Genomic DNA, 16,921 nt, shown 5'->3' on the forward strand with positions numbered 1-16,921 from the left:
ACATTTAGAAGCTTGTATACGTACATTAAATAACGTTTATGATCAATGTAGTTTAAGGAGAATTAAGCTATTTTCAAAGAAATACGGATTGTTTATGCTATTCTTGGCACATTACTGATTTATCGCCGTTTATTCATGAGTCATTATTATTTAACAGTTACAGATGTGTGTGAACTTTGGTCCGAATTCATAGTTTAGAACGCATTTCATTACTATTAATTCTAGTACTAGGATAAGGATTTGGATGGTGTTTAAGGATTTTGTTTATCATATTATTGGAACAGCAGCGAATAGAAATGGACACTCGCGTTTAAATTTTCATCATGCGCTAAAATACTGTTTATATGGAAAAGGAGTTTGTATAACAAATAAACAAATCAAAAGATATTTAATTATGTAAATGTTCTTGCTTGACTTGTCTTTGCTGTTAATTTTAAATATAAGTAGGTCATTTATATATTGTTTACTACATTCTTATCTTAGCAATTTTACCTTAAAGGCTAAATATTGTTTTCCGGTAATGTATGTTTATATATACTTAAAACAAGGCATTGCGAATTTTTACTTTTCAAATAACATTTTTTTTTGTTTAAAAAAAGGGAAAGGTCTATGACGTTGAACGAGGGCGCGATAATTGGAAGCGGCTTCATGATCCGTTATATTTCCTAAAACACATTTATATTGTAAACAAATGCATTTTATGTGTGTCAGCAGGGCTATATCATCCTATATAACCAGACACTAACAACAAACGGATTATATAGGGATTAGACATCACAGTATTCACTTCTCTTAAAGAGTTCTAAAAATGGTTTCATATTTTAATTTATTTACTTTTATTATACTCATTTGCCTCGTCCAGTGCCGAGCAAAGCCAACTCAAGATGTAAATTCGGTATCAAAATCCTCCGACTACGAAATGATGGAAACAGCTGAATCACAAAATCCTTTTCTTCCCCGATTCGCGATGAAAGCTTTAAAGGAAAGGAGGGAAAAGGCGAGAGCACAGAGAAGAAATTTTCAAGCTCAAAGAAGATATCAAGCAAATCGAAGTCAAGTCAGGTGTTAGTTTAATGTAAGTAGAGTGCAGGAACTTTGGTCAGTTACAATCTTATTAGGATTTTCTTTTAAATATTGCAAATATTTAGCGTTAAGTTGAGCCCACATCTTGTACTAATTATTCTTTTATTAATCGTATATATTATGCGTAACATTAGTAAAAAGAAGTCCCTCAGCTGTGTCTCACGATAGACGCAGATTACCTCATAAATCTGTCGACTGTTTTGGGTTATTCAAAACACATGAAGGAATCGCAACTTCGATTACGTGCTCTAGCCACCATACCACCGACTAAAGTAATATATAAGGGTTAAGTTATTTAGTGTTTTTAGTAAAACAAATTTTATGAGTGAAAATATTTATTGTGTTTGCTTTTGTAGTTAGTATATAAATATTAACTTTAATATTTATGCCATGACCAATATGTCACCTTTCTTTGACCTAGAAATTTCACAATATAAGGCCTTATTTTTAGGAAAAAAATATTACTTCCATCTAAACGCTCTCTGTATCTGTTTCCAGATAAAATGAAGTATCACATAGTTTTGTTGTTAGTGATAGGGATAAGCATTGCTGATGCAATCTCTCTGTTAAAAGAAACAGTGACCGAAAAAACGTCAAAAGCAGAAATTAATGAATCAATAACTAGTGGCAAAAAATCATTCAACGGTAGTGAAAATGAACAAAACGACGATAAATCCAATGAATTTTCTGACTCAAGTGATAAAATCCAAACGAATTACGAAGAACCATTAGATATATTGATGGAAAGTATTGAAAATCCTACTAATGAAGTTATTTTAGAAGAGGCAGTAAGTTTTAATGAATTCAACTTACAAGATCCAAGTGTTGATAATTTTGACGAAATGGTTCCAGTTCCAGACAGCGATTTTAATTACAGTGATATTATTAATAGAGATCCTGATGAAATTATGGACACGGCGGCTGGTTTTGTGCCCATTCCTATATTTAAAAGAAGACAAAAGCCGCGCAAGCAAGTAGCAACAAGAAGACGTTTCAAACCCTACCCTTACCGTCGACGATATTATTATTATCCTTATTACAGTTATTACCGCCCAAGCTCTCTAAGGTTTTATTATTAACTATATAATATAAATGTAGTTTAGACGTAAATTATAGGGTATTTAATAAATATATGATAAAAATAAAAGATGTTTTTTTTTCCTCCACATTTAATGCTTTCTTCTTAACTATATTAGCATGTAAATGCTTTATCGGTTTATTGATTTTGAAATTGTTACTAGAAATATAATTTATTTACAAGCTTATAAAATAATTTTAACAGTATTTTGCTTGATATTTTTAAATTACAAGAACACAAAACGTATTTAACAACTATTGATATAATTTATATTTAATACATGGCAATTGGTCATATTTTTCTCTTAAAAGTATGACACCTATAATATTATAGAGGTCTTATCTTCTAGTAAAACAATATGTTTAATGAATAATTTAAAAAATAATAATTTAGTTCTTGACAGATGACAACTTAATATACATATAAACTTACGAAAATTAAATATTACTCATGAATGCTTTTCCAAGAAAATTAATAAACGTTGATGTTATTTATAGCTATTAACTCATTAATATTCACGTTTACTGAAAGTTCAATGCGTCTGGCGTTATTATATTATACAATATAAAATGTTATAGAAAGAGAACACGGTATGTAGTGCTATCTCAATTCTTACAAACAAAAGACGCACGATGTAAACATTCTAATCAAAATTTGTGAAAAATACGTCTCTTAATTTTTTCAGCTCTTAAACAATTTTTCAGTTCTTAAATAACTTTGATTATAGACATAGTCAAAGTTGCGTGCGATCAAAGATAACAATTTATTTTATGTTATAGTTAATTAACAAAACTTTGACATTCTAAATGAAGTAGTAAAAATGGTAAAGTACTTGATTTGAAAAAATAAAAATTAATAATGGAGTTAGTCGAAAAATAAAAAATAAATCGCTTAAGCTACTTAAAGTAATAAAATAAATTAAAACAGTGAGATATATTTATAATTAGAACGAGAAAATAATACATCTAAAATGATTCACATTTTTTTTAATTCGATAAATTCAAAACCACCTTATTAGTCCAATAAATATTTAATCGAAATTTTGTTAGTGGTAACATAGACGCATCTCTATCGTACCTACGTACTCAATACCTTGACAAAATAATAAGCAGACCCTGATACAATTTGGTTTTTCATAGTTATTCTCATCTGAATGAATTCAAGTTGAGTCGTGAACGTTATTTATTACCTTCATTCATTCTTCAATAACGGTATAAGTCAACAATGTAAATGTTTAGAATAAGAGATTCGCTTGCTATTATTGCTTTAAAGTTATGCATAAATTAGAATCCTTTATTAGGGTAATATACAAGTAACTAAAGATAATAATAATTGGCTTCTTATTAATTCATCGAGTCTTTTGAATGAGATGTCTTTTCATTTGCCAGGACCTACGAGCGCTTCGTCCATTAATTCATCGTCTGTAATACATGGTGAATTGGAGTGAGGGGAGGGCGCTACTAAAGGAGATGGTGCAGGGCTCTTGGCCAACTGCAAAAGGGCTGGAGATGCAGGGTATACAGGTCTAACAGCGACCATTCCTGAAACTTTACTTCCAGAAGAAGAGGAAAAATCTAACAACATTTCAGCTGCTTCTTGAGGAGTTGTAGCTCCACTCCGCGCAACAGATCCACTCGCGGGAGGTTTCATGCATGAATCAGCACCTTTTCTATCTTCGGAACTGCCCTTTGGTGCTGGAAACCCCTTGGCCATATCGGTTTTAAAATCAAGAGGCATCAGCGGATACGACGCCGAGTAACCTTCTTTCGAGTCGTCTTTACTTCGTTGCGGGCTTCCTCCTTTTGAAATGCTATCTGAAACCGCTTTAGAATATTCCGATTGGTCACTTTTGCCAGGTGGAATAGTTTTTGGACTTAATCCACCCAAATTCAATAGAGGTTTTGGTACATTTAAGGGATATACCGACTTCTGTATAGAGTCTACGCCTCTACTAGAATTGTCAAAATGAGAAAATGAATATTTACCTTGGTCCATAGATCGGGCAAAGTCATTAACCATAGAACGACTATCGTATTGGGAGACTGGACTGCTTTTATCGGGAGTATTTTGGTTTTTTAATTTCGGTATTTGAAATTTACTTGTATCTAGTGGCTTGATTAGACCTTCAACCAAAAAGTTTGCATCTTTAGACGAATTTTTAAACCGATCACCATCTACGTCGTCCCTAGAGCTACTAGGACTTGAATGTCGCTCAGATTTTGAGGAGAAAATAGATTTTTCCGAGTTACTCATAAGCTTAGTTCTAGCTTTTTCTCTTTCTCTATCTCTTATAATTTTTGCAAGATCTGCACTACTACTTTTAGGGGATCCAGAGCTAGACTTTGAACCCGATTTAGATAAGTTAATACCAGCCGAATTGCTAATGGATGACTTGGAATAAGGCACTTTTGGATTATTACTGCTATTGCTAGAACCGGACTGTTCTGAGGGGCTCATGTTTGCTTTTGGAGGAGTTGAACTAGATGACAAACTAGCAGACTTGGAGGATTGCATAACTTGTGTTTTCTTTGAAGCCGGCCCGCTTATTACACCTGGTTTTAAGCCAGTATGTGTTTTGGGGGACCCTTGACTGGGTGGAGTAAGTTGAGGAGATGATTGTTTACTAGAACTGGAGCTAGAATAATTTAACTTTGAGCTACTAGAGGATTCTTTTGATCTAGTTTTATTTATTGTTATTTTCATACCATCGAGGCTTGGCTTAACCATATATTCTGGATTTTTACTTTCATTTACTTTTAAATTGCTATTACTAGCGCTATTTTTTGGATCAGAAAATTTGCTACTACTACTACTTGACGAACTAGATTTTACCGTAATTTCCGAGTCGGTGCCACAATGTTGAGCGGATTTTAATTTATCTATCACAGCACTGAGTGAACCTTTTCTGTTACGAGCTTGACTGGGCGCATTAGATTTATTCACTTCGATATTAGGTGGGGATATTAGAGGTTCAGTCATGGGACTGTCACACGAGACTGGGGTTATTTCTAATTGTTTCAATTTCATCGGGTTTTTTAATTTTGGACTGCTTCTATCAGAACTAGAAAAAGACAAACTGGAATGTTTCTTTTCTTTATCTCTCGAAGTTACTGAACTCGAACTATAACTCTCTTTTGAAAGTTTTTTTGTTAAATCATATCCCGTGGTACCAGATTTCCCGGAAGGGGACCCACTCGCTGCCGATTTAAGTGCTGACATACTGGGTTTACCCGAACCCGAGGAACTATGTTTGGGAGAAGAAATGCTGTGGTTTTTTGGACTCGAGTATCCAGGAAGGTGTTTAGGGCTGTTTTGTACTGGTGAATGCCTAGGACTACTATGATGGCTCGACGTACCTGACGGTTTGCCTATACCTTTAACACTACTGGGACTCGGCGATTTAGTAATCGATACTGACCTACCGTGAGTCGGACTAGGACTAAATTTACGTAAAATGGAGTTTGGGGAAGTTGGGCGCATCGGAGATCCGTCAGTTGGTTTTATACTTACGGATACGGGTTTCGTTAAAGGATCTTGTTTAGGTGGTATTTTTTCTGGTGGACCCATAGAATCATCCCTACGTCGTTTTTTCTTTTTCTCTTTACTACGTTCTTCACCTGATTTGCTAGATTTTTTATCAGAACGAATGCGATCGTCGAGTGATTTTACTTGTGAAGATGTTATAGGTGTTATTGTTATGGAACTGGGCAAAGCGGCCGGTGCGGCAGCAGTTATTGGTATAATTTCTATGCCCGGTCTACGGTCCAGGCATAACATCGAAGAGATATTCGATCCAGATCCCGAGCTCGGTGGATTGGACGAGCTCGACCCTATAGGCGTTATGCTTACGGACGAAGGCATGTAAGACTTTCCGTCTGTGAGGTCTAGGAGTAATGACGAAGTGCTTCTACCACTTCGGGATTCCTCCTTGTTTTTGAGCTTTTGCCTTTTGTGCTCAGACTTGTGAAAAGAATTCCTGGAACAGTTTCATTTCATTAGTTAATATCATATGATTTTTTGTACGCGATTGGAATAAAACCGATCATACCTGATTATGTCCTCAACGTCTCCATCATTGGAATTGTCCATATCAGATGATGTTCTGTTATCTTGCCCGCCGAGGGCGTCTGTCGCGTCCATGCCGGAAAGCTCTAAGTCTGATGCAAATTCGTTTTGAGACACAGACGACTCCCGACCTTCTATGTCGTCGTTCGTTGAATTACTATTCATCGTGTTATCATCGTTACCGAAAGCTTCAGAGTTATCGCTCTCACTATCGGAATCCATCATATCGTTCATTCCCGGTTTACCCTTTTTTTGGTTCGAGGGCCAAATGGTCGTATCCGATTTACGCTTTTTGGACTTACGATCTTCTGTTATTTGGGTTTTTGATTCGTTTGCATTAGAATCTTGACACATCATAGACAGATGATGTTGTTGTTCAGAAAGATAAGTACCTGAGAAATCGAAACACGTGTCCTTATAATAGATTGTTTACAATTTTACGATTTTTTACAACCTCTATTTTTTTTCTGATTGAACAGTTAAAATTATTTTTAAACTTAGCCGTACAAACAGATGTACATAAGCCGATGTGATATGTGGCAGTTGAGTTGAAAATTTTTTGGGTTCATTAAACTGCTTGTTTCTTAAGAAATTTATAGATTTTTGACATTTATTTTACTTGAAGAAATTATGGAATATCCATTTAAGATCATTAAAATGATTGTATATGGGCTACTCCAACCGAGGAAGGAGTAGATAAATGAGTAATAAATGAGTAGATAGAGTGAATAAAGCTATTCTTTAGTCGAGTCATTACATCGCGTCATTTCGGCGTTAAAGTTAAACAACTTAAGATATAAGTCATTTCGCTATATTCGAACCACAAGGAGTAAATACAAGGAGTTTCATTAAGTACACTCCTCTTGTGGTTATGTATACAAATGATCAAGTACAGTATAAGGGTTTGTAATGTATCTTTGTATCACATATGGCACTCACCTCCCTGGTGGGGATGGCTGACATTGGTGGGGTAGAGGGCGCGGCCGTGCATGGTCCCGGGCTCATGCTTCACGTCACCCCCGGGATCGATGCCCCCCAGGCCACAGCTAAAATTTGACTCCAAAGCGGAGTAGCTGCTACGACTCGCGGCCTCCCTCTCCCAGATTTTGATAAGCGACCTGAAATATTTTATACTTAATAATAAATATATAAATAAATATGAGACAACATCACATACATTACTCTGATCCCATAGTAAGTAGCTAGAGCACTTGTGTTATGGAAAATCAGAAGTAACGACGGTACCACAAACACCCAAACCAAAGACAACGTAGAAAACTTATGATAATCTACATTCACTCCGGGAATCGAACCCGGGACATCGGAGTGGCGTACCCATAAAAACCGGTGTAAGCACCACTCTTCAGTCAGACAAATGTTTGGCGCGGCACCGTCGAACGTCGGTGGGGGGGGGGGGCAGGTGACCTGAGTGTGATGGGGATGGAGTGGCTCTTCTGGAGGACTTTGGTGATGTAGTCGTCGACGTGGTCGCGCGGCGGCGAGTTGAGCGTGTAAACGGAGGCGCGCGGCGCGGCTGGGTCGGCCAGCTCCAGCTCGACCGTGGCCATGGTCTCATCCAGCGGGTGCTCCAGCGAGATGGAGATGTGCTGCCACGATAGCGCGCTGACCTCGAACATCAGAACGCTTTCCAGCTCCATTACTGTACAGGCGAGAATGGAAATTGCTTTAGTATTTTTTTTTTTTTTTTTTATTATTCTTTATTGCACAGATCAAACATGTACAAAGGGCGGACTTAACGCTATTACAGCATTTTCTGCCAGCCATATTTACATATACTACTTACACATAACAGTACAGTACAGTAACAGCTTGTACATTTCCCACCGCTGGGCTAAGGCCTCTTCTCCTATTGAGGAGAGGGTTTGCAACATATTCCACCACGCTGTTCGAATGCGGGTTGGTAGAATGCAAATGTAGCAGAATTTCGATGAAATTAGACACATGCAAGTTTCCTCACGATGTTTTCCTTCACCGCCGAGCACGAGATGAATTATAAAGACAAATTAAGCACATATATATATGTTCTTCCGTATTAACGACTGGGCCATCTCAGCTCACACATAACAGATATAATAAAAATAAGTTTGTGATAGAATTTCGTCATTATGACATATATTACATATATGGTATAATCATGTTATGCTACTACTCAAACAATAAGTTTTTTTTTAATTTTTGTATAAATACGGTATAGTGAAGTTTCCAGAGAAATGGTATGATATATTACTATTTTTTTAAACATTAGTTCTCAATTAAGCGCATACCAATAGCTTTTAGAACTCAATATATGAAGTATTCAGCAATATGTGTGATATTAAACGAATACTGGTAATAAATAAAAAAAAAAATCTTTCTTTCTTTGATAAATGAATGAGACTTTCAATTACCGAACTACATAAAGTATAGTTTTATATAAATACCATGTCCTTTATTGTTTCCTAATTGTTGATTTCAGCCTGCTCAGTTTGCAGTGAGTGTGCGTGCGTGTGTGAGTGTGCGTGCGTGTGTGAGTGTGCGTGCGTGTGTGAGTGTGCGTGCGTGTGTGCGTGTGAGTGTGTGTGTGTGTGTGTGTGTGTGGATATAAATATATTGTCCTTTTTTGTTTCTCAATTGTTCACTTCACCCCGCTCAGTTTGCAGTGAGTGTGCGTGCGTGTGTGAGTGTGCGTGTGTGTGTGTGTGTGCGTGTGTGTGTGTGTGTGTGCGTGTGTGTGTGGATATAAATATATTGTCCTTTTTGTTTCTCAATTGTTGACTTCAGCCCGCTCTGTTTGCAGTGAGTGTGCGCGCGCGCGCGCGCGTGTGTGTGAGTGTGCGTGCGTGTGTGAGTGTGTGTGTGTTGGGGGGGGGTGTCAGTACCCTGCTTGGCCTGCAGTCGCACGCAGCTGGCGACGAGCGCGTTGAAGAGCGCCTGCTGTCGCAGCGCGGCGAGCAGCGGTGGCACGTGCGACGGGTGCGTGAAGGGCACGCTGCTCACCACGCAGCCCTCGAGCGAGCGCGACTCGCACAGGAAGTAGCACTGCCACTGCTCCGGCAGACTCTGCGGGCACGGCCGAGCTACTTAATGCGCACACTAACACATTGCTTCTATATCGATCAGCAATCAATACAGATATATTTGACGACCTCCATGGTCGAGTGGTATGTACACCGGTTTTCATGGGTACGCCACTCTGAGGTCCCGGGTTCGATTCCCGGCCGAGTCGATGTAGATTACCATTAGTTTTCTATGTTGTCTTGGGTCTGGGTGTTTGTGGTACCGTCGTTACTTTCGATTTCCATAACACAAGTGCATTAGCTACTTACATTGGGATCAGAGTAATGTATGTGATGTTGTCTCATATTTATATTTATTTATATTAACCTTTTTATATTAACAGAAATACAGAAAACTGTGGTTGCAGTGGTGTACCTAGACAAATAAGGGCCCCCGATGCGGCGTTCCGTAATCCGTTATTTGCGAATATCAGTTTCGTAGTAAATCCATAGGTTTTTTAATAAATTTACCAAATTATAAATAGAAAATCACTAAATATGGACAATTAATAGATGTGACTTTAATTAAGCACTGATAACTTCAATATTTACTTAGTGGTAGGGCTTTGTGCAAGTCCGTCTGGGTAGATACCACCCGCTCACCAGTTAATCTACCGCCAAATAACAGTACTCAGTATTGTTGTGTTCCGGTTTAAAGGGTGAGTGAGCCAGTGTAACTACAGGCACAAGGGACATAACATCTTGATTCCCAAGGCTGGTGGCACATTGACAATGTAAGGAATAGTTAATATTACTTATGGCGCACGCTAATACATTGCTTCTATATCGATCAGCAATCAATACAGATTTCAAAAGGAGTATAATTCTACTTGGGTAGGTACCACCCACTCACCAGTTATTCTACCGCCAAATAACAGTAGTATTGATGTGTTCCGGTTTGAAGGGTGAGTGAGCCAGTGTAACTACAGGCACAAGGGGCATAACATCTTAGTTCCCAAGGCTGGTGGCACATTGACAATGTAAGGAATAGTTAATATTTCTTACAGCGTCATTGTCTATGGGTGATGGTGACCACTTACCATCAGGTGGCCCATATGCTCGTCCGCCAACCTATACAATAAAAAAAAACATTTCTTTACAGATAAATAGTTACAGTTTTAATATCAAACTGTAACTATTTATCTGTCTTTCAAATTTTTTATGAGACAAGTGGGCCGCGATTTGAGACAGAAGACTCTAGAACTGTGAAATTTGAAGTATTTTGGAAGTAGTATTAGAAATAATGTTTTATGCAAGTTTATTTAGCACATCTTTTGAGTAAATATAAATAAAACTTACCACGAACAAACCCTTGCTGAGATTCAGCTCTATTATCTTTCCTTGTGCCAGCTTGTTGTAAGACTGCTGGGCCACTAAACCTAACATGGGTTTAGCATTTGCCCAATCTCCTGCAACTTCAACCTAGAACAAATAATTTTATATATAACACTTGAATAATCTTTAAATAATCTGACCAACATTAATTACAGAGAATTGTTATTAACTATTAATATAATCATAGATAATAATGTTCAAAATATGTATATTCAAAATGAATAAGTGGTAAAAAAATAAATCAAATTAGGTAAGTGGTAACCGCAACACATACTCACTCACTCACCCTTCAAGCCGGAATACAACACAACTTAGTACTACTGTTTGGCCATACTATATCTGATGAAAGGTGGTAGCTACCAAGACGGGCTCACCAAAGGCTTACCACCAAGTAAATATATATTTCTTTTCTACATCAATAATGAAAATAATGCAATTGAAGAAACAAGGAAACTACCAATGCAACACCAAGACATCAACACCGACAGTCTGTAAATTCCCACTGCTGGGCTAAAGGCCTCCTCTCCCTTGGAGAAGGTATGGAACATATTCCACTACGCTGTTCCAATGCGGGTTGGTGGAATACACATGTGGCAGAATTTCTATGAAATTTGGTCACATGCAGGTTTCCTCACGATGTTTTCCTTCACCGCCGAGTACGAGATGAATTATAAAAACAAATTAAGCACATGAATCAGCGGTGCTTGCCTGGGTTTGAACCCGCAATCATCGGTTAAGATGCACGCGTTCTTACCACTGGGTCATCTTGACTCTTTCGACACCAAGACATAGCTAATTCAAATAAACAATGAAACTATACAATTATTCTAAGTTTACCTCTGTTGTAGCGTGAATGAGTTTAGCGAGTCCAGAGCATAACGGCGTCGGCTGTGACAGCTTAAGGGTGAAGCAAGCTGGCAGCATTGCACTATTTTGCGGCACTAGCGGGGCGTAGACTGGTCCACTTCTGTGAATACAAACAATTTCACTCCCATACATACTATATCAAGATGCTTCAGTGAGTTATAACTATAAAAAATAGATAAATAAATAAATATGAGACAACATCACATACATTACTCCTGATCCCATATAGGTAGCTGAAGCACTTGTGTTATGGATATCAGAAGTAATGACGGTACCACAAACACCCAGACCCAAGACAACATAGAAAACTAATGGTAATCTACATCGACTCGGCCGGGAATCGAACCCGGGACCTCAGAGTGGCGTACCCATGAAAACCGGTGTACATACCACTCGACCATGGAGGTCGTCAAATAAATAAAAAAATAGATGTTTGTTAAAAATAGAGTTTTGTTATGGGGCCAAGGCCTTCGTTCTTTTTTAGAAGAATTGGACCTTATTACACCTTGCTACTCTAATTCGGTAACAGTTGACAGATTTTCATCCACAATATGTAGTTTCACTATCGAGCTTGAGATGCGTTTCAAACATAGATTGAATTAAATCAAAAGAAACTCTTCTAAAATATTCTGCAATGTGTTGCCTTGCCTCATCTTGTCAATGTTTTATAGTAAGATTGGCATGGAATTGATCCCAATTATAAGGTAATGGTAAGGGGACTAGTGAAGTTAGTATTTACAGAAGATAATTTATTCAATCAAATCAAATCAATTTTATACAAGTAAACTTCACAATGAAGCGTTTTTGAATCGTCAACAATTAAATACTAGCAGCTTCTAGCGAGAAGAAACGGCAAGAAAAACGGCATATTTATTTATTTATATGATGGAACCCGGCGTTTCAGGTGTTTCCAGGCGTTTCTTTCTAAAAATTACTCTTTTAATGAATAATAAGGACTTATTAATTTAGTCTTAATAATCTTTTTAAATTTTGAGATTGGTAAATTGATTATATTTTCCGGTATCTTATTATATATGCGTATACCATTGCCCAAAAATGTTCTGTTTACCATATGCAAACGGAAACTGGGGGTTACAAGTTTATTCTTATTTCTTGTATTAATAGTATGTATATCAGCATTGATGGAATAATTTTATATATACTTTTGTATAAACATTATATTATCATAAATATATTGTGAAGCAGCCGTTAATACACCAATTTCTTTAAATTTCTCCCGTAATGAATGATGAATCTCAATCAATATAAAAGTTTTCATTAATAGGGAAATGGTATGTACGTTTCACATTTTTGAATAATCAATTGTTAGTTAATATCATTATTTATGTTATTTTCTATACAAAAATAAATGAAGTGAGGTTTGAAGTCCAAATAATGACCAAGGGGTCAAGATTGTAACTCTGTCTTTCAAATCGGTAGACAACCAGTATACTGTTGACCCATTGACTGTTAGTAGTGGTTTGGTTATCTTACTCAATAACTTATTACAGTAGTTAGTAGTTAATATTACTTTAAAAAGAATCATTAATAATATTTACCCTTTCCCCGGTCTCTGTCCGCCAGATATTATCGGAGAAAGCTGAAGTTTGTTAGCCGCTGATCCCTCAAGCAGTACTGTTGCAGATTGGCCGATTGGGGTGTGTGAGACGGACACGAGGGATGCGAGTCCACTAGAATTTGAAGGCTTTCCCAAAGTTAACAGCTCTACTGTCAATGGCTGTAGCCCTTTATCCTTGTCCAATAATTCGTACGGAGATACGAAATATGTAAGACGCATTGCATGACCTGCAATTATAATTACAAATGAATTAATTGCAGCAGAACATATTATACACATTTAACAAAAAAATTTAAATGAGATTTAAAACTTGTTTTGTTAACACTACTATTATATAAGAACAAAATAATTCAAATAAAATATATGCTATAGTAGTATTATATCAAGACATAAACTGAAGAAAACGATTTATTCACGAGGAAAGATGGATAAATTATTTGTGGGTTAATTGTGATCTCTTATACAAAACTGTGTCAGGTACACGGGCTTATGAATTCTGTCTTAACAGAATTTCACTGAATTTTAAAAACTTCTAAATATTTAGAAGAGATTAATATTGACTAGAAGCTGTCTCAAATATTATAGTAACTATCATTTAGAGACTTTGAATGAAAACCAATAATTTAAAACATCCATTCATTTATATTGAGATTTTATTCACCTTCATGCATATAATTGAAAATTAATTTATGACAACAGATTTTATTCCAATTGCTTTGTTGCAAATTGCAGTATTGAAATAAATTTCTTACCTCCTCTTCTCTTTTGTAAAAATCCTATCGGACTTTTGTGCACTTGCGCCCAAGGATCTTTAATAAAACTCTGTAATTGTCTTAATGAACACAGATCTTCTTCTAAGCTTTGAAGTGCACTAAATGCTTTACATTTCACCTAAAACAAACAAACAAAAAGAATTTTCTTAATAATAAAAAAAAATAGATTATAATACTAGACGACCTCCATGGTCGAGTGGTGTGTACACCGGTTTTCATGGGTACTTACATTGGGATCAGAGTAATGTATGTGATGTTGTCTCATATTTATTATTTATTTATTATTATTAATATCTTAATTTAAATAATCAATGTGACATTTGGAAATTATATCCAAATTTATTAGTAAATAATTTATCAGTAATTCTTACTTTCTTTTCAGCATTCAATTGATATACTGCTGTGAGGCCTTCTAGTTGAGCTGTGAAATCGGCAAAGTCACCCCGGGATATACATTGAACCAATTCCTCGCAGCTTTGTTGTTCTATCTGTAGGATCATATTATTAGTATAAAATATGTTATAATAGGCAATAAGAATGTTACATTTATCACTACTTTTACATATTATTTTGAAGTTTTTACTTAAACACTGATAACTATTCCCTGATCATTCATTTCACATTTGAAAAAAGAAGCTTGTATTGTTTAACTAATCTATTTACAGATAATCTTAATAATTAATTAATAAAAATTATGACAAACCACTGTATATACATATATTAAATTCATTCTTGTTCTCTGAAATCAATCTTCCTTTTAAATGCTATTTATAAACTTGTAGCATACTTCTTTTAAACAATGTCATTTAGAATTACATGTTTAAATTTTATAAATTAAAACTTTTTAAACATTGTTTAATTTAGTCTGTCCTAAACCTAATACTTTTGTTCAAGATAAGAATACAGACCTTTCCTTCGTGATGTATTTTGACATCTTTCACTGACCCTGAAGATTCCACCAGTATTTCCAAATAAAACATATCTGATGATATAAATAAATTAACACCTGACGTTCCAACTACAAATTTTAAGCTAAAAATAAATACAAAATTATAATTTCGTTTTAAAACATATTATACAGATTAATAAATTAATGAGTCATAAATATAAAAGTTTCTTTTAAATAAAATAACAAATATTAGTATTTTACCAACGCTCCATAATTTCTTAGTTATACTTTATTAATTTTCATATGAAATATAGTCATAATAAAATAAATAAAGAACAGAAACTTAATAAATATGTATGTTACATTATTGTTTATCTATTACAGATTAAAGAAAGTGACTTGAAAGATGAAGTATTTAGATAAAATTAATAAAAAAAAATGTACAAACTTCAGATAATACAATCCCAGGCTAATATATAATGTCATATGATCATAGATGTTCTTATTAATTATTGGGTATAAAAATTAGTTAAAGAAAAAATATTATAAATATATTTCATACCCAAGTTGTCTTGATAGGCATTCTAGCCTTTCAATTAGGCTCTGTAATGAGCTCACTTTAATGCAATGTTGTAAACTGTCAAGACACTTTTGTAGTATCATACGATCAGCACTGTCGACTGCCCATCTCTTATCCTAGAATGAAAATATATTAGTTGAAGATTTTAATTGCATTTGGCATAATAGTTATCACACTACATGTTTAAAGAATAGTTGTATATTTTTCTATGAAATAAATATATCTAAGTCATTGGTGAAATAGTAGTTCTCATTGCTTTTTCCTAAAGTATTTCTGGTTAATAGTCATGTCAATTTGAATTCCCAAAATGTGTGTTAAAAATAACTGCTAATATAATAATACATTATAATAAATGAATGAAGATAAAATATTTCCTAGTGACTAACTTAAGTGGAAGTCTGTTTAAGTGTAGTAAAAAGTACAGATTTTATTTAGGAATCAAATGACCTGGTAAAAACAGAATTAACATAGTTTTCTATTACTATATTATTATGAATGAGAGATACCCAAATACAAGCTTTCTTAACATTTTTCACAGCAATATTTTCATATACTGGCATGGTTTCATGTTTTTAAACTATTAGAGATAATCTTTTTTATGTCGACTTACCAGCATAGCCATGCGAACAGCTTTAGAAGTTTCACTTAAATTTTTATACTGTGACGTTTTAGATCTTAGCTTTTCCATAAGGATTTCTTTTTGAAGTTCTTTAGATTTATCCATCATTCCATTTGCATTAGCCATGACTAAAGCCTTATTATCCGTCATTCTTGCAAAACTTTATCTAATTTAACAACAAACACAAACTGATAACACAAGTTCTCGTGGAGTACTACCTTTGAGTATTAGTGTTTTTTTTTTACAAATAGTGACTTATTTATTCATTCAAACCTAAAATTGCTTTTTTTGAGTAGTTTTAATCATTGAGTTTAGATTTTTATGGTTATTTTTTATATCTAATATCTTACTTCACTTTTAGCTATGCTCTAGCAATCAAACTGTCAAATTGTCATTTCAAGTGAATGCGATGCCATTTGCTATTATCCGACTAAATTGAATTGTAACTTTTACATAGGAGGCGCTAGTGTTGTTTTAAATATAAAAGCTGTGCTACACTTGTTAGTAATGTGATCACGTATTTCCAATGCCAACGGTAAATTTTAAATTTGAAGATTATTCGCAATTATTTTTAATTTTGTACATCACTGAGATTTTGATGCCCATTAAAGCTTGCAATTAACTATTTTAGTTCGGAAACGGTAAACTAGAGCGAAAATAAATAATAACGATAAATGTAAACAATATTATGCGCCTGTTCGGCTTTATAAATAGGCTTTTGAAAACAAGTGGTTTTAATCATTAAATTAGTTATAACAGTTTGTAAATAATAATACAATTGTCTGGGCCAGACTTTATCTAAATCTCAAAAAACCTTTTTACAATGTCATCTCTCTATCATAGGATGCTCATGCCAACTAATGAACGTTCGGAAATAAAATTAATGGTAGTAATTGTAAAAATTATGATGTGTGACAGACGAGTTGTTCATATGTTATTTTTTTTTTTTAAATAAAATAAATTAATTTAAAATTTAGGTATTGTTTCTGTACGAATA

The 16,921-nt window shown here is 34.9% G+C and overlaps 1 protein-coding gene across 1 annotated transcript; it reads right to left on the reverse strand.

Annotated features, from left to right (window-relative positions):
* Window positions 1-2,224: 2,224 nt before the first annotated feature.
* LOC124533971 (mediator of RNA polymerase II transcription subunit 1) lies at window positions 2,225-16,345 on the reverse strand. The gene is made up of 13 exons (XM_047109541.1): window positions 15,916-16,345; window positions 15,288-15,421; window positions 14,745-14,868; window positions 14,208-14,324; window positions 13,816-13,954; window positions 13,044-13,290; window positions 11,455-11,584; window positions 10,582-10,704; window positions 9,106-9,286; window positions 7,652-7,886; window positions 7,166-7,344; window positions 6,210-6,618; window positions 2,225-6,137 (listed from the first exon to the last, which is right to left on the reverse strand). The coding sequence occupies exons 1-13, from the start codon at window positions 16,072-16,074 to the stop codon at window positions 3,539-3,541; spliced, it is 4,776 nt and encodes a 1,591-aa protein (XP_046965497.1). The 5' UTR covers window positions 16,075-16,345; the 3' UTR covers window positions 2,225-3,538.
* Window positions 16,346-16,921: the final 576 nt, after the last annotated feature.

This window comes from Vanessa cardui, chromosome 12 (assembly GCF_905220365.1).
Source record: "Vanessa cardui chromosome 12, ilVanCard2.1, whole genome shotgun sequence".
NCBI classification, from domain to species: Eukaryota; Metazoa; Arthropoda; class Insecta; order Lepidoptera; family Nymphalidae; genus Vanessa; species Vanessa cardui.